Source organism: Tachypleus tridentatus, chromosome 3, assembly GCF_004210375.1.
Source record: "Tachypleus tridentatus isolate NWPU-2018 chromosome 3, ASM421037v1, whole genome shotgun sequence".
Lineage (NCBI taxonomy): Eukaryota > Metazoa > Arthropoda > Merostomata > Xiphosura > Limulidae > Tachypleus > Tachypleus tridentatus.
This window is the reverse complement of record NC_134827.1, coordinates 96,014,484-96,033,402: the sequence shown is the minus strand read 5'-3', so window position 1 is coordinate 96,033,402 and position 18,919 is coordinate 96,014,484. Positions and strand designations below refer to the sequence as shown.

General features: G+C 34.7%; 1 protein-coding gene across 4 annotated transcripts; it reads right to left on the bottom strand.

Annotated features, from left to right (window-relative positions):
* Positions 1 to 1,408: 1,408 nt before the first annotated feature.
* Positions 1,409 to 14,340, bottom strand: LOC143247518 (thromboxane-A synthase-like). Of its 4 annotated transcripts, none has more exons than XM_076495770.1 (6): positions 14,181 to 14,340; positions 7,321 to 7,417; positions 6,338 to 6,390; positions 5,654 to 5,750; positions 4,359 to 4,487; positions 1,409 to 2,248 (listed from the first exon to the last, which is right to left on the bottom strand). In XM_076495770.1, exons 1-6 carry the CDS (start codon positions 14,231 to 14,233, stop codon positions 2,177 to 2,179), a joined length of 501 nt encoding a protein of 166 aa, XP_076351885.1. In that variant the 5' UTR covers positions 14,234 to 14,340; the 3' UTR covers positions 1,409 to 2,176. The 4 variants fall into 4 exon arrangements, with proteins under 4 accessions (XP_076351885.1, XP_076351886.1, XP_076351888.1 ...); XM_076495771.1 differs by lacking the exon at positions 14,181 to 14,340 and adding an exon at positions 8,868 to 8,974; XM_076495773.1 differs by having other exon boundaries at positions 1,438 to 1,582; positions 14,181 to 14,339.
* Positions 14,341 to 18,919: the final 4,579 nt, after the last annotated feature.

Here is an 18,919-nt window from a genome sequence, read left to right as displayed (position 1 = left end):
CTTCAACTTGACTTTAAATTAAATGACAGTTAATTAAAAGTAATTAAATGTTATTATTACGTAATAAAGATTAAATTACGTTGTTGTTTTGAATTAAGCACAAAGCTACACAACGGGCTATCTTTGCTCTGCCCACCATAGGTATCGAAACCCGCTTTTAAATCCGCAGACATACCACTGAGCCACTGAGGGTCAACATTGTTAAACAACATTTAAATTAGTAATAATACTTACATACAGGTTAAGTCCTCCACTGGTACAGTGGTAAATATTTGCATTTACAACACTAAAATCAGGAGTTCATTTCCTATTGGTGGACCCAGCAGATAGCCCAATGTGGCTTTGCCATAAGAAAATACGCACATACAATTTAGCTACTACAGTAATTATTATTAATTCTCCTGTATACCAGTATAAATATTGTTAAAATAATAACTATAAACAGTCATTATAATTATAATGATTTATACACATACGTTTTATGATGTTTGTACCAGTGTCTAATAATTCGTAAAATATCAAACATGTTATAACAAACCTTTATTAACATTAGAATCTATGCCACATTACGTGTAATTTTCAAGGGTAATAATAAGAAAGGACTACAGGGATGATTTATAAGTTTTGCCACAAACTCAGATCCACTTCACGTGTATGCATATGGGATAAGACCCGGCATGGCCAGGTGAGTTAAGGCGCTCGACTCGTAATCTGAGGGTCCCGGGTTGGAATCCCCGTCGCACCAAACACACTTGCTCTTTCAGCCGTGGGGGCGTTATAATGTTTCGGTCAATCCCATTATTCGTTGGTAAAAGAGTAGCCCAAGAGTTGGCAATGGGTGGTGATGACTAGCTGCCTTCCCTCTAGTCTTACGCTGATAAATTAAAAATGGCTAGCACAGATAGCCCTCGTGTAGCTTTGCGCGAAATTGAAAAACAAAGAAATAAACATGTGGGATATCACAATTTGTCGGTCAATCCCACTATTCGTCGGTAAAAGAGTAGCCCAAGAGTTGGCGGTAGGTGGTGATGACTAGCTGAATTCCCTCTAGTCTTACACTTCTAAATTATGGACGGCTAGCGCAGATAACCCTCGTGTAGCTTTGCGCGAAATTCAAAAACAAAGAAACAAACATGTGGGATATCACAATTTGTCGGTCAATCCCACTATTCGTCGGTAAAAGAGTAGCCCAAGAGTTGGCGGTAGGTGGTGATGACTAGCTGCCTTCCCTCTAGTCTTACACTTCTAAATTATGGACGGCTAGCGCAGATAGCCCTAAAGTAGCTTTGTGCGAAGTTAAAAACAAATGTGCCTTTTAACATCAAACAGAATTCAATTCAAACATACTTGATAAAAAAGATGAGAAACTGCGAGGTCTGGATGTTGAAAATAGCTCTGGAATTGATCAGAAATGGATCTTTGGATTACGCTGGACATTTGTCTGGGCTCCAAAGCAGTTTGACCAATGACATCAGTTGTAAGTCCTTGGTACATCTCGTATATATCAAAATCCTCTTCTGTCTGAGCTTTTGGGCTATTTTTTCCATTAGATATCAACAGCTTTCTGCATGATTGGTGTCACCTCGAATGGAAATTAGTTTACTACAGGTTTGTATTATAATACAAAAAATCTGCAGGTAGGTGCTTTGGATTATCATTAGTATACTAGTTATTGAAAAATGTCAGTGATAAAATTCATATATATATAAAATCAAGATTGGAGTACGTTGATTACGTGTTAACTTACAGCTTGAATTTGATTTTTAGTAGGACAAAGTAATAGTAAACTTAAATTATGTAACATAACATCAAAAGGCAGCAAAGGCCCATTTGATCCATTAAATTAAACTAAACATTGAAAACTCAATAATATCACTTAGATTCAAATAGTCATCAAACTTTCCCTCAAAGTAACTTATTATAAAAGATCTCAAGGCAACCTGTTCTAAATTAAAGGTCTTAGATGACCCACACTCTACTAAAATCTATACTTGTGCCATCTAATCTTACCAGTTCCACCATTAAATACGATGAACAATGAGGTATTAACACCATAAATTCCTTAACAATCTTGAACACTCCAGTTAGATCCCTTCTCTTTATCTGGTTGTTTAAAAAGAAACCAATTTTAGAAAGCTTAACCTCGTATGACAACTTTTCTGTCACAGATACTGTCCTAGTATCCTTTCTCTGTCCTCTGATCATATTCCGTCATTTCAATGTCCTTTCTATGGTAAGGAGCCCGAAACTAGACACAGCCAAATACGGTTTAATAAATCTCTATACAATGACACTATAACTTCTTTAAATTTTCTGTTTAATATTTCTATAGATACAAATTAAATTCCTATTTGTTCTGCCACTAGCAACAACACATAGCTTGAATGACTTTAAAAAAAAGCCTCAACTTCCGTGTATTTTTCTTCCACAATACTGATTAGATTATTCCCATTAAAGTTTTACTTCGAGTGCAAATTGTGATTGTTTTTTAACTTCGCACAAAGCTACTTTAGGGCTATCTGCGCTAGCCGTCCATAATTTAGAAGTGTAAGACTAGAGGGAAGGCAGCTAGTCATCACCACCTACCGCCAACTCTTGGGCTACTCTTTTACCGACGAATAGTGGGATTGACCGACAAATTGTGATATCCCACATGTTTATTTCTTTGTTTTTCAATTTCGCGCAAAGCTACACGAGGGCTATCTGTGCTAGCCATTTTTAATTTATCAGCGTAAGACTAGAGGGAAGGCAGCTAGTCATCACCACCCATTGCCAACTCTTAGGCTACTCTTTTACCAACGAATAATGGGATTGACCGTAACATTATAACGCCCCCACGGCTGAAAGAGCAAGTGTGTTTGGTGCGACGGGGATTCCAACCCGGGACCCTCAGATTACGAGTCGAGCGCCTTAACTCACCTGGCCATGCCGGGTCTTATCCCATATGCTTACACGTGAAGTGAATCTGAGTTTGTGGCAAAACTTATAAATCATCCCTGTAGTCCTTTCTTATTATTACCCTTGAAAATTACACGTAATGTGGCATAGATTCTAATGTTAATAAAGGTTTGTTATAACATGTTTGATATTTTACGAATTATTAGACACTGGTACAAACATCATAAAACGTATGTGTATAAATCATTATAATTATAATGACTGTTTATAGTTATTATTTTAACAATATTTATACTGGTATACAGGAGAATTAATAATAATTACTGTAGTAGCTAAATTGTATGTGCGTATTTTCTTATGGCAAAGCCACATTGGGCTATCTGCTGGGTTCACCAATAGGAAATGAACTCCTGATTTTAGTGTTGTAAATGCAAATATTTACCACTGTACCAGTGGAGGACTTAACCTGTATGTAAGTATTATTACTAATTTAAATGTTGTTTAACAATGTTGACCCTCAGTGGCTCAGTGGTATGTCTGCGGATTTAAAAGCGGGTTTCGATACCTATGGTGGGCAGAGCAAAGATAGCCCGTTGTGTAGCTTTGTGCTTAATTCAAAACAACAACGTAATTTAATCTTTATTACGTAATAATAACATTTAATTACTTTTAATTAACTGTCATTTAATTTAAAGTCAAGTTGAAGAGAGAAAATAATAAAATGATTTATAAAAGCTTCATGATTTTTAGTTCTTTTTGAGATAAGTAATTAAAACAAAACGTTTGTAAAAATCTGAAACTTGAGAATTAAAACAGTAGAATTTTCTTCTTTCTTCAACTATCTATAGATGTAGTAGATTAATAGACAGTACAGACAAGACAGATGAATGTACTGAAAGACAGAAACATATTTATACAGAGGAGAGAGAGAAGAAAATACAGAAATGGAAAAAATAAGCGAATAAACAGATGAATCTACTGAAAGACAGAAACATATTTATACAGACGAGAGAGAGAAGAAAATACAGAAATGGAAAAAATAAACGAATAAACAGATGAATGTACTGAAAGACAAAAACATATTTATACAGAGGAGAGAGAGAAGAAAATACAGAAATGGAAAAAATAAACGAATAGACAGATGAATGTACTGAAAGAGAGAAACAGATTTATACAGAGGAGAGAGAGAAGAAAATACAGAAATGGAAAAAAATAAACGAACAGACAGTACAGGTAGATATATTAATATACAGAAAGACAGAAATACATATATTTTATATTTTCTACAAGAGCGGCACCTGAGGGTTTGATGATGAAAAGACATTGTGTGATCTCTGCAGCAGCTTTTAAACATGTAAAATATGATAACGTAGATTTATGTGAGAAGTGTCTGACGATAGTTACTGTTATCAGACTACATTGAAACAATGTTTAAGTTGTAGAATAAATACAATACTTACCTGTTTCATCTTACTGGAACTGAATGTTGGAGTGAGAAGACTACGAACTTCCTTCCAGTGTTTTCCACGAATATAAATCAGGTGTGATTTAAACTCTTTCAATGGCTGCGCACCTCCAGGGATTAGCATCTATGATGATAAGAAATATGTCTAAGCATTGGCTGAGATAAAAACACCTTAGTTTAGGGTAAACCTCTGTGCCAAGATGAAAATACCTTAATTTAGGGTAAACCTCTGTGCCAAGATAAAAATACCTTAGTTTAGGGTAAACCTCTGTGACAAAATAAAAAAAAAACATTATGAAATGTTGCTGATAGGTACACTACCGACAATATTTGTAATTCAATTATAATATTTTAAGAAAAGTAACAATTAGGCTAAAAGATCAATTTATAAACAGTCTGATGGATTATTTTTTAAAGGTATTCGTACCAATAAAATGTTTCTTTTTGAATTTCGCACAAAGCTACTCGAGGGCTATCTGTGCTAGCCGTCCCTAATTTAGCAGTGTAAGACTAGAGGGAAAGCAGCTAGTCCTCACCACCCACCGCCAACTCTTGGGCTACTTTTTTTTTACTAACGAATAGTGGGATTGACGGTCACATTATGACACCCCTACGGCTAAAAGGGCGAGCACGTTTGATGTGACGGGAATTCGAACTCGGGACCCTCAGATGAGGAGTCGAATGCCTTAACACACTTGGCCATTCCGGGCCATTAATAATCAGTAATTACTAGATTAAAATTATTGTTTTTTGAGCAAAGCTTCACAGTGGACTATCTGTATCCTATCAACCGCGAGTATCAAAACTTATTTTTATCGTTATAAGCCCTCAGACATAACGCTTAGCCCTCAGGCTTAACGGAATGGTTAAAGATGTATTGGTGAGAGAAAAAAATCATAGCTTCTACATATTTCCACTTTTACTCTTTATATCAGATGTACGACTGTAGTAACTATTTTAAACAGGTTTGTGTCCCACACCTATTACTATTCTACTGCGTATTTATGTTTTTATCATTACATTGGTATCACATTCACATGCAAAATACTTGTACGAAAATTGAGAAAACAGTACGCATGACAATACCATACAGCAGGTATATTCTAAACTATTTATGGATGAGAAATGTCACTTATTTTAGTGTTATGATTTAATTATTCACACATTATGTCCTTATTTTAGATTACCTACTTTAAAGAATTCTGGTTTTTTGAAATATTCCGTGTGTGGCATTGTTTGGTTAATTAAACTTGTGATTTTCAAATTATTTTGTAGGTGGCGCTTTCTTACCGGTCGGCCCGTAATCTTTTGAAAATCCTTAATTTGAATTTGTCGCAAAACGTCCAAATCCGCTACAATAATTACAGGTAATCGTCCGAAGTAGAATCTAGGAAATAAATATTAAAATATTCAGTAACAGATACGTGAAAGAAAAACGCTTATTAAATTGTTTTATGCTGCGAATTTCGCTATTTTAACAAAACTGTAAAAAATGTCTCATGTGACAGAATGGAAAATAAAGTGTAAAATACATTTGTGAAAGACATGATTTAATAGTGAAGGGTTAAAGGAAAATCTGGTAATAATATAGAAATGTATATTAATACGTTATATATTATCTTTATCTATCTAGAACAATGTTATATTACATTTGATTGATTTATTAGTTGCACAGTTAGAAGCAATAGTTTTACGTTACTTTTCTTTCATTATTTTAATTATGTTTGTAAAACAATAAATTAGAACAAATAAATTCATGTCCGGTTTTGTATTTGGTACTTTCCATGAAGAATTAGAGATAAATATAAAACTGTCTTTAATATTTGTGTTTGATGTCATCCAGCAACAACAGAGTGAAGTGAGGGAAGAGTTTCTACCTTCGTTTTGTAGGTGACGCCACCTATTAGATGTATCAAAAATCACGTTAACAAATAAACTATTTGGTCATTTTCTGAAAGCTGTAAAACAACTTACCCACAAATCTTCCCATACTTTTTTATCCATTCTTCATGACATTTAATAGCACCCTTTAATAGAGAGAAAAATATACACATTAATTATCTATGTTGAAAATAAAGTAAAATTTAACCAAAGCTGTAATCCATCGAAAATAGTTACGATAAAGTTGATCAACTTTTGAGAATTACTAAGCACTAACCAATAAGCTGAGAATTATTTAGCCTATAGTACAGATAAAATGTTGACAGCTTATTAACCACTTATGTAAAGTTTCATTATTAAAATATTTACTGTACATATTTAACAATGAATCTTAGAGTTAAACAAAGTTAATCAAACCATCTTAAGTATAAATGTTGAGTACATAACAATAACAATAGTGAGTAGTTTTGTAAGATTGTAATACATAGTGTGATTAAAGTAAAGATGTATTGCTTTTCATGGTCTTATTGTAGCATCAATTAGTGCAGAGATGTTTCATATGATCTGCTGCTACAGCAGTTGATGGTGAATTATTTTTACTGTTAACTCCAGCAATTGTTTGTTCAGTGCTTCTGTTTTACTATTTCAATAAATTTCTGAAAATGTTTGCATTGTTATTGATTGGTAGTGTTTTTTATTTACAAATAAAGTTTAAACTATTTATATATAATGTTTCTATCGAAATTAATCTTATTTTATCTTATTTTTCGTAGCCCACATTTTACATTTTTTTACAATATTTTACTTGGTTTAAATGAGTTGAAATCCCAATATCCTTATTCTGTAAACTTAGACCTTGAGAGGAAAAATTTTATATCGTAAAAATGGTTTAGTTGTTGTATTTCATATTTAAACAAAACTGAAACCAAACATGTTGATGTGATAGCTCCAAACTCCCAATTCGTTGATTTTTTAAAAATTTTTCAACTTCTAAGAAACTTAATTTAAACTTATAATAATAGATTTTCTCGAATTTTGTTTGAAATATTAGAATTCAAATAATTTTTTTTCGAAACCTTGGTTTGAAATTCTCTCAAGTTTCCAAAGAAAAAGTTTGGTTTTGGTCCTGGAATGCCAAGGTCTTCAAAGAAAGACAACTTCTTCTGTCGCCACCTGTGGTAGAAAAAGACGAAACTGTTACGCCACTCTTACTGGTTTAGACTATATGTTTATAGGGTTACGTACGTAGGGTTCTGAACAAATCTGATAGCCGTTTCATGAGAAGTTCTATCTGCAATCTACACCCAATCTTCCATTACCTAAATCATGATGCCATCTGTACTTTCCCTAATCCTAATACTGATTCTTCATGGTTTGTTAAAGTTACGAAATCCTTCCTCATGAACCTAGATTTACTTCGGCAGAGTCTCCGAAAGTAACTCTTTGAAGTTGAAATAAAACCAAAATAAAAGAAACAAATATTTCTATTTCTCTCTTTTGAAGTTTATATGTCACGTCCTGCTGTGTTATAGCCTATAGAGAGCATAATTATTCTCGTGGTTCATGGTATGTACACATTTCACTGACGTCACGAGAGTACGAAGAGCAAAGTTAAGGGGGGCCTTGGAAATGTTGATAAACTTTCGCATGAGGAATGCTTGTACATAGTCAGCTCATCTGTTGCCACAAACGTAACGTGATGATCCCTAACCGGATAAGTTAAATTAAAACAAGATAAATGTATGGAAACCTTCAATTCAATGTGTTTAACTCTTTTAAATTGTACGGCAAATTCAACTAGAAATGTATAATTTCAGTTGAAATAAAAGTTGGGTTAAAATATGATCTTCATGACCTTTCTGAGATGTTCCAAAGAGCTATTACCAATAGAAGTGACTTTAGTTATTGAGACAGAATTAAGCAACTACGCTGGTTTCAAACATCTGAAGAATTGTACAGTGTATCTAATTTACAAAACATATGCACGTTGTAATAGTAGCTAACGTTAACAGATTTACTGTCAGTAAATGGTAAGTCCTTAATGTACCCATCCTATATCATTTTACAAATATACGTATATTATTTGAAATAATCCACTGAAAGGATAAATCATAAGCATAGACCTTTCTAGAATTTTTTTTATTTCAGGACCATAAGAGACAAATAAGTAGGGTAGAAAATTTAGACTTTCATTTTAACTAAAGTTACAATAACGTGTCTGTAATGAATTCATAAAATTCTGTGAGGATAAAATAATACGTCGTGTTTAAATATGATAAGTTAGAGCCTTTCAAGTTTAACATTCAAAATATGTTTTAATATTTCTAAGTTTAAATAGAAAATTAAAGATCGATACATATAGATTTCATTTTTCTATTGCAAGTTTCAGAATTAAAACCTTTCAAGTTTAACATTCTAAATACGTTTTTACATTTGTTACAAAATCTATGTAATACAAACCAGGAAAACTCTGATTCTTCATGGATCTATCTGTTTCACTCAACTCACTTCGTAGTAATTTCTACTTAAACACTAATTAGGTTATTATTTTCCTGTATGTCATCTCCTTGATTTATTTTGTTAACAAAACAGTTTCTATCTAGTTGTCTGTAAAGCCACCTACCTGAACCACGTCACCACCAATAACATTAGAACAGTAACGACCAACAACATCATCTTTACTGGTTATTATTTGGTGCAGTTTCTTCACTATATTTTTATAATGTGTGACTGCGACACCTGGCGGTTAGAGTGTTTTTGTAATTTTATAAGTTGGATGTTTCGTTTGTCTTTCTTTACAAACGTGCATGTGTTGATATCATATACACATACAGTCGTGAATGTATCGAGCGTATTTAATACACAGGTATTCAAAGTACCTCTAGGTATTAATTAGCGTTTCTTTTATTCATTGTAAATTTGCTTGTTTTTTATGTATTGCATTTTACCTATCACTATAAGCCATTTACATTACCCATCTTTATCTTCACTTTTCTATAATTTATTCATTTATCATCCGACTTTAACTTGAAACACTTTCACCTGAAGTATCTTTATTTTCTCATTCTACAACTAAGACTTAATTGAGTTGTACTACTACTTTATAATAGGCCAAACCTGGGTCATGTTGTTATTTTTGTAACCTTAATTTTATGAATGAAGACGTAACTTTCAGAACATTACTATACTGCGTGGATTGAAAGAATTGTTGAGTTTATGATTCATTGAGTTCAGTGTTGGTCAGTGATTTACAGCGACAGCTGCTACATCTAGAATACAGCAAATATTATTGAAAAAATAAATTAATTCATTATTATTACGTGTACCGTAATTCACAATAGTTTCATTAACCCAGTAGAACACACCCAATGTTATATTAGTGGTGTTAGAAGTGTAAACATTTTATGAAGATAAGTTTCACTTTAGACTACAGTTCAATATAACAATTAGTGCATCGATATGAAACAATGGAGAGAATAAGGAGAAATACCTGGAGCACCAAAATAATATAAAAACAGATGTTTAAAAAAACAAAATATTCGTGCATAGAAACTTAGTACGTAACAAAAGTAAACAGTCAAGACAAGAGAGAAAGGTCGCAGATTATGTGAATGAGAAAAATATTAAGAGAAAAAATTAAACAAAGAGAGAGAGAGAAAACCAAGAAAGAGGAATTTGAGAGAGGGTTTAAAAGAGAACGTAGTACTTAAATAATAATTAAAAATAATGAATATAATTAAAGATCATTAAAACTATTGTAGATGTGTGAAGGATTATAATGATATGAATAAATATTGCTGTATTAAAAAGTAGCCTAACAGTTGGCGGTGTGTGGTGATGACTAGCTGTATTCCTCCAAGTCTTAAACTGCTAAATTAGGGACGGCTAACGCAAATAACACTCGTGTAGCATTGCGCAAGATTGAAAAACCGGACAAACAAACAATATTTGGGCAGGGTCCCAGAAAGTGTTCTCTTTCAAGATAAAATAAAACCAAAATAACAGAAACAAATATTTTTATTTCTTACAACTGAAGTTCATATGTAACGTCATGCTGTGTTTTCGACTACAGAGAGCATAATTATTCTCGTGGTTCATGATACGTGCATGTTTTACTGACTTCACGACAGTACGAATAGCAAAGTTAAGTGGGCCTTGGAAATGTTGATAAACTTTCGCATGAGCAATACTTGTACAGTGATGTCGAGAAAACCCGCTTGTAGAGAAATATATATGCAAAAACGGCTCGTTTTTACATATATAATGCTTGTACACAGCCAGCTGTTGTCAGAAACATAACGTGATTAGCCCCAACCAGATAAGTCGAATTAAAACAAGGTAAATGTATGGAAACCTAAAATTCAATGTGTGTAACCGTTTCTTTTAAATTGCACGGTAAAATCGACTAGAAATGTGTAATTTCGGTTGAAATAAAAGTTGGGTTAAAATGTGATGTTAATAACCTTTCTGGTTTGTTCCAACGAGCTTCTACCAATAGAAGTGACTTTAGTTATTCACACAGAATTGAGCAACTACGTTGGTTTCAAATAACTTAATAATTCTTCAGTACATCTACCTTACAATATCTTTAGAACTTGTAAGAGCAGCTGACGTCGTCATATTTAAAGTCATGAAATGTTAGGTCCTTAATTTACCCATCCTATGTCATATTACAAATATACCTATATTGTTTAAAATAATCCACTGAAAGAATAAATTTTAAGCAAAGACCTGTCTAGAATTTTTTATTTAAGGATTATAAGAGACAAATAACTAGGGTAGAAAAAGTAAATCTTTCATATTAACTTTAGTCATAACAAAGTGTAAATGATTAAGGTCTCACTGTATACATGACATGTGACCAATTATCTTATTCAAAATTGGTGACGTCACAAAAATTGACAACACGCCTATAAGCACTTTTAGAAAACCTCATAAAACGAGATGTACTTCCTCATGGTCTCTCAGGTTAAATAACACCAAAATTAAAAGTAACAAATATGTATATGCCTTAGTTTGAAATTATTAAGCCATTTCATGCTGTTTTTGTGGGGTTCTTTACCTTACAGAGTGCATAATTCTTCTCTGACGTCAGAACAGTACGAATAGCAATGCTAATGAGCCTTGAAATGCTGATGAACTTACTGCAGAAGTATGTTGAGCAGAGTTTATTTTTCTCTATTGTTACAACAGTAACTTGTACCAGAGTTCCTTCTTTGGATTTGTCATTATAGCAGTTGACTGTGAAACGTAGTTTGTTTTTAATATTAACTACATCAATTATTTCTGTAGTGCTCAAACTGAGCTATTATACTGTAGCACAATTTGTGTGAATGTTTTCTTAAGATATGTAAATAAAGAATTTATAGTGTTTCTATCAGAACGAATTTACTTTAACAGGTTTCTCAAACAGGTTTCTCACCAGCCAGTGGGGAACAATTTTGTGTTTAAAAAAACTTACCCAATCCGGTTTTCATTAATTTAAACTGAAAGTTTTGGACATAATTGTGGCTGCAAAAAGTGACTTGAAGCGATAAGGTGACAAAACTCCGTCAGTGAATCGAGAGCTTAGCAGCCTAGCTCAAGAATGTGTGTGTTTATGTGTGTTTTCTTATAGCAAAGCCACAACGGGTTATCTGCTGAGCCCACCGAGGGGAATCGAACCCCTGATTTTAGCGTTGTACCTAGCACAAGAAGCGTGGATGTCTCCAAATGACACAGAAGTATCCAGAAACTGTTAAAAACTATATTAGTAAATATTGTATAGCGAATAGAGCACAATGTTATGACTGTAGCTGCTTTCAATGTGTTCCTGACTGCTTGTCCCACTCCTTACAATTATGATTCTTCGATCTTCCCTACCGAATTGCAGGTGCAATCATACGTATCTCAGTTGAAAGCGAAACATAAACAGATAATAACACAAGCACAGAAAGTTGGCAATTAGTCAATAATGTTGAGAATATGGTTGTGGTTATATATATCGAATTTATGGTGACTTTAGAATGTATTCACTTAAAATATATATCAAATAGTAAACAAAATTTGTCTCGAAAAGATGCCTCCAAAACCATCCTCTTTGGAAAATTCTGGATTTAACTTACTCTTTTTTTAATATTCACCAAATTATAATGTAAAGTCACTCCTTAGCTTTTGAAGGAAATCTGAAGTTTAATTTTCGTCATTCTTTGTGGATTTCTCTCTCTTACAATGTTTTATACGTTTTACTTTGTTATGAAAATGCCCGATATGGATAGATGGTTAAGGCACTCGACTTGTAATCCGAGAGTCGCAGGTTTGAATCCTCGTCACACCAAACATGTTCGCCCTTTCAACCGTGGGAGGACTATAATGTGACGGTCAATCCCACTATTCGTTGGTAAAAGAGTAGCCCAAGAGTTGGCGATGGGTGGTGACGACTAGCTGCCTTCCCTCTAGTCTTACGCTGCTAAATTAGGAATGGGTAGCGCAGATAGCCCTCGTGTAGCTTCGCGCGAAATTCAAAAACAAAGAAACAAACATGTGGGATATCACAATTTGCGGTCAATCCCACTATTCGTTGGTAAAAGAGTATCCCAAGAGTTGGCGGTTGGTGGTGATAACTAGCTGCTTTCCCTCTAGTCTTACACGGCTAAATTAGGGACGGCTAGCGCAGATAGCCCTCGTGTGGCTTTGCACGAAATTAAAAAAACAAACAAACACTATGTCCCTGATAATAAGATCGAGTCATTTTCTCGAAATGTTTACTTGCTAACTTTTCCCTTATTAACTTATCTTCATTTCGTTGTTTTTAATATAAAACTATACAATAGGTCGTATTGTTTCTCTACTAAAAACCAAACTCGAATTTTAAATTGTAAAGTAAACTTATTGCTAGCTACTAACCCCGTCATCACACAAGTTCCGAGCAGCTCTTGAGTGTTTATGGAGTTGTTTTATTTCCTTTTCTGTTCGTACTTCTAACCTCTTAACCGACTTGTTCTAATTGATTTAGAACTAAAGGTTAAACCCTTTCGACTGGTACATTTAACCATTCTCAATGTCTCGTAGGTTGACTTAGTCTAATTTGGTAGAGATGCTGACTAAAAAATCTAATTAGGTATAGCGCGCCACATGCTTGGTAGTATTTCAATAACATGGTTAATACATAGTTTAATATAGTCGTGCCTAAAAGTGCTACGGCGATTGAATTGAGAATGGGCTAAAGCCATAGTTTTCGTGAAACTAAAAAAAATTGTCTAAGTGACACATCTTGGACCAATTATAGGTCATTTGTTTTGCGTGAGTTTCTGAGCCTTTAGTGTATGCAATATCTTAAACTGACCAGCCCTCTCCAAACGGTTTTAACGCTAAAACCTTGGTTACGATACCAGAAGTGACCACAGCCGGTTTTAATCTTTATACTTGGTACTAAACAAACCTGAAGTTAAATATTTCAAACTATCAAAGTACTACTGAAACACTATGCAACTTTTAACCTTTCGATTAAAAAACTGGTCATAACTTTATATCTACACTCTAATTTTAACCTTTTTTTTTTTGCTGATGAAGTTAAATGCGCTAGTTTTGGAACCTTACATTTATTGGTCATATATAAATCTTTTTCTGTTTCTACCTTAACTGGAACTTGTGGACTAAGGTGAATATGTTTTAGTATTTGTAAGTTAGAATTAAACGGTCAACATTTCGTATTTGTATTTTTAGTTTGAATATTAAAACTGAAGTAACGTTCAAAATATCTCGCTTCTTGTAAGATCTACATAATACATACTTAATACAGGGAGAAACTGGTTCTTGGTGGTTTCATTGTTGCCTTCAACTACGCAGCCATTTCTATTTAAACTAATCAGAACTTACCTGAAACCTTAGGTTGTTTCGTTTCTCTGATTTGGTTTTTCAAATCTGTATTAATTATCATGTATAAGGGAACACGTACCTGAACCACGTTATTGCTAGTAACACCAGAACTGTAACGACCAGTAAAAACATGTCTACCGCTTTCTTCTGATTTAAATAATTGGAGTTTGGTTCGAATTTATAGCTGTATTTCGTCACTTGTAGTTAAGACGCCTGGCGGAAGCAAGCTTTGTTAACTTCACACCTATAACCGATTGGTGCTTGCTATATGCATGTATGTGAGCGTGTCCTTCCTGTGTATTTCAAAGTAACACTAGCTTGACTATGTTGCTAAAATAATGACGTAAACATGAAATAAATAGGCAATTAAACCTTTTAACGACCATATACGATAAGGCTGACTTTATGTTTCAACGTCATCATCGGCAGTGAGTTAGTTGCAAGGTCTCGCGTCTTGTTACTTTTTCGAATCACCGTCACACCAAACATGTTTGCCCTTCCAGCCGTAGGGGCTTTAAAAGTTACGGTCAATCCCACTATTCATTGATAAAAGAGTAGCCCAAGGGTTGACGATGGGTGGATGTGACTAGCTGCCTTCCCTCTAGTCTTATGCTGCTAAATTAGGGACGGTTAGCGCAGATAGCCCTCGTGTAGCATTGCGCAAAATTTAAAAAAAAAACCAAACAATTGTTACTTTTGTTGGTACATAGATATCTTTTGTACAGATTCAAAATTCTCGTGTAACCACTTGAGTAGGTAATCCCACGAGAACTAAGTTATTTCTATTAACTCCTTTTTGGGTGAGGTGTAATTCACCCAGCTCTTACTTACGAAAGTTATTGATGAGTAATTAATCTATGTTGAAAACATATGCGTTTAAAACTTTTGCAGATTAGCGGTAAACATTACAAGATCTTCGTGCACATCAGGTTTTTTGAATTAAGTGTTAAGATTTTGTAAAGATGTTTTCATGATACATTCTTGGGCATCAGAGCCCTTAAATTTTACTTGAACTCTGACCTCCTCATAATTAGTTTCCTTAAATGTGCTTTGTTTTTATTAACGAATAGGATAGACTTGATAGTTCATGTACACACCGTGAAAAAGTTATTTTCAGTTATCAGAACTTTATATTAAATCCAGAAGATGTCGATAATATCTTAACTTGATGTTGTTCTCCTGTGGGTCTAAAATAATGTGATAACACTCAACATTTTACCATTTTCTTTTATATCTGAATTTAATTATACGTCTTTTACGTCTGACATGTAACGTTCAACAGGCCTGAAACTACCAAATTCCACTTGTTTAGTTTTAAACCCAGACTCGTTCGGATGTATATAATAGTTATATATTCTTGTGACTTAATAAGTCAACAGTACGGGAAAAAAAAAAAAAAAAACGTAAAAAAAGAGCGTGACGAAATTGTGCAAAATGAGACAGTTAAAATAAATACTCTAAAATACGGTAAAATAAATATGATGAAAGAGAAAATAATAATGATTCTAAAAAATATGCTTTTTGTGATGTTAGCCTCAACCACTTATTTATGTAGAGCTTCGAAAGATGAAAGTAAGAAAAGGGAAAAAAAAAAAAAAAAATTAGCATTTAATGGGGAAAATGTTAACACTACAAAATTATCCTAAATACTAGCTGGTCATAAGTTTAAGACCATACCCAAAAAAAAGACCTAAACAGGGTTTGAAATACCCAACAAGATGTCTCAGTAGTGAGTTGCACAGCCGTCATTGCGAATAACTTCAAACATTCGCTTTGATATGGTCGATATAAGCGTTTGCAGAAGGCTGGCTCGAATGTTATTTATTTTTTATTTCTCTTTTCTTATTTTCATATTTCAAAGCTCTACTCAAATAAGTGGTTGAGTCTAACAACGCAAAATGCATATTTTTTCTTCATGTTCATTGGCCTTAAGATTTTGGCCAGCAGTGTAAATACCATTAAAGATAATATTGAGAAAGCTGTAGGAGAGATTGACGGGTTTAACCCAACAAAACTAATGACCTATTCGAGAAATACAACAGATAAGTACGAAAAATTAGCAAAGTAAGAAAATACTAACGAGAATAGTGTGGTGAAAACGAACTTCTATGATAATTTATTTGTTTTTGAATTTCGCGCAAACCTACACGAGGGTTTGTTTTGTTTTTGTTTTTTGAATTTCGCACAAAGTTACTCGACGGCTATCTATGCTAGCCGGCCCTAATTTAGCAGTGTAAGACTAGAGGGAAGGCAGCCAGTCATCACCACCAACCGCCAACTCTTAAGCTATTTTTTTTACCAACGAATAGTGAGATTAACCGTAACATTATAACGCCACCACGGCTGGGAGGGCGAGGATGTTTGGCGCGACAGCCTACACGAGGGATATCTGCGCTAGTCGTCCCTAATTTAGCAGTGTAAGGCGAGAGGGATGTCAACTAGTCATCACCACCCACCGTCAATTCTTACGCTACTCTTTTACCAACAAATAGTGGGATTGATTGTACCGTTATAACGCCCCCACGGTTGAAAGGGCGAGCATGTTTGGTGTGACGGAGATTCGAACCCGCGACCCTAAAATTACGAGTCGAACGCCTTTACCCACCTGGCCATCATGGGCCATTTCATGACCGAAGAGTGGGATTGAACAAACCTTATAACGCCCCATGAGTTCGTGGTTGGTAGTGGTGACTAGCTGCCTTCCCTCTAGTCTTACACTGCTAAATTAGAGACGACTAGTGCAAATAGCCCTCATGTAACCTTGCGCAAAATTCAGACCTCCCTGATAAAATGTGGCACTGAAAGTCTTCCGCCTTTTGTCTTTTGAAACGTCGTCCTTGAAGACGAAAGGCGAAAGACTTTCGAAACATCGTCCTCTACACTTGTGTCTCCTCAACAGGTAGTTGCCGTCCATTCTACAAAGTTTCATCATGATAAGAAGCAGTTTTTAAATTGGCCAAAAGCAGTTCTCTAATTGGTCAACAACCGAGAAAAAGTAAATTTTGAACGTAGTCTCAGCGTTTTATCGCACATTTATTATGTGTGTTATGCTTTCTGTAAAAACTCTTTAATTCGTCATTTTAGCCTTAACATTTTTGCTTCACCAGTTTTGTAAAAGTAAACGAACCAATGAAATTTTTCCTTTTTTATTCATCTGACAATGACAACCACTTTTTAACAAACAACTGTTCGATGTTAAAGAACATTAAACAATTCTGATTAAGATAATGTTCAAACGCCTAAGAAAATCACATTATCACACATTAATGTTACTATAATATAAACAGACGAAATGATGTAAGGAGTGTACAACTTTTAACTTCTTTGAATAAAGTGAAGTAACAGCTTACAAGAAATCAACCAAGTCAGACATATTCAAAAAATAGTATACTGAAATGCTAAGACTTCTATATAAGTCTTTTCTTATAAAATATTCTGATCTAGTATCTCAAACACATGCACGTGCAGAATTATATAACATGCTAAACAGCTAACAGGACAAAAAAGTAGTAACTCTATAAATGTTATAATTATAACACTACATTATTGACCGAATAACAAAGAGTGGCATAATAAATGTTACAACGATTGACACTATTCAAATGTTGCTTTTTCGCAATGCTTCAAGATGTCCATACGTCACATAAATAATTCAAATCATAAAGAAAACACGTACCAGCAACACAAAGCTTCCCTGTACAAACGTGAACAGTTCTTCTCCCTCAGTGACGGATGATGTCATCTTTGCTTTTATCTCTTTTCAGTAGTTTGAGTACTGTGTTTGGAACCTTTAGAGTGGTGTAAGTCGGTCGGGAGTGGAGTAAAACAATGAAACGAAGATAGAACAATGGGGAATTTAGAACCCCAGGCTGTGAGAACAATGAGGAGGGTAGAATCCTAGGCTTTGATAATGTAGAACCCCAGGTTGTGAGAACAATGAGGAGGGTAGGATCCTAGGCTTTGAGAATGTAGAACCCCAGGCTGTGAGAACAATGAGGAGGGTAGGATCCTAGGCTTTGAGAATTTAGAACCCCAGGCTGTGAGAACAATGAGGAGGGTAGGATCCTAGGCTTTGAGAATGTAGAACCCCAGGTTGTGAGAACAATGAGGAGGGTAGGATCCTAGGCTTTGAGAATTTAGAACCCCAGGCTGTGAGAACAATGAGGAGGGTAGAATCCTAGGCTTTGAGAATTTAGAACCCCAGGCTGTGAGAACAATGAGGAGGGTAGAATCCTAGGCTTTGAGAATGTAGAACCCCAGGCTGTGAGAACAATGAGGAGTGTAGGATCCTAGGCTTTGAGAATTTAGAACCACAGGCTGTGAGAACAATGAGGAGGGTAGAATCCTAGGCTTTGAGAATATAGAACCCCAGGTTGTGAGAACAATGAGGAGGGTAGGATCCTAAACTTTGAGAATGTAGAACCCCAGGTTGTGAGAACAATGAGGAGGGTAGGATCCTAGGCTTTGAGAATTTAGAACCCCAGGCTGTGAGAACAATGAGGAGTGTTGAATCCTAGGCTTTGAGAATATAGAACCCCAGGTTGTGAGAACAATGAGGAGGGTAGGATCCTAGGCTTTGAGAATTCAGAACCCCAGGCTGTGAGAACAATGAGAGTAGAATCCTAGACTTTGAGAATGTAGAATGCTTGACTTTAAGAACGAAAAGGAGTGTGGCTTCCCTAAATATGTGAGAAATGAGAACTGTAGACTCCTGGGCTGTCAGAACCATAAAGGTTGTAGAACCCTTGACCGTGAGAGTGGTGGGGGTATAAAATACTGGGCTGTGAGGAAAATGAGGGCTGTGGAATCCAGGACTAT

Excerpts from the sequence above, each read along its gene's own strand:
- LOC143247518 (XM_076495770.1), bottom strand. The coding sequence starts at position 14,233 with ATGTTTTTACTGGTCGTTACAGTTCTGGTGTTACTAGCAATAACGTGG. Across the intron at positions 7,418-14,180 it reads CTAGCAATAACGTGGTTCAG|GTGGCGACAGAAGAAGTTGT; the intron begins GTACGTGTTCCC and ends TTTCTACCACAG. Across the intron at positions 4,488-5,653 it reads AAAAGATTACGGGCCGACCG|ATGCTAATCCCTGGAGGTGC; the intron begins GTAAGAAAGCGC and ends TTATCATCATAG.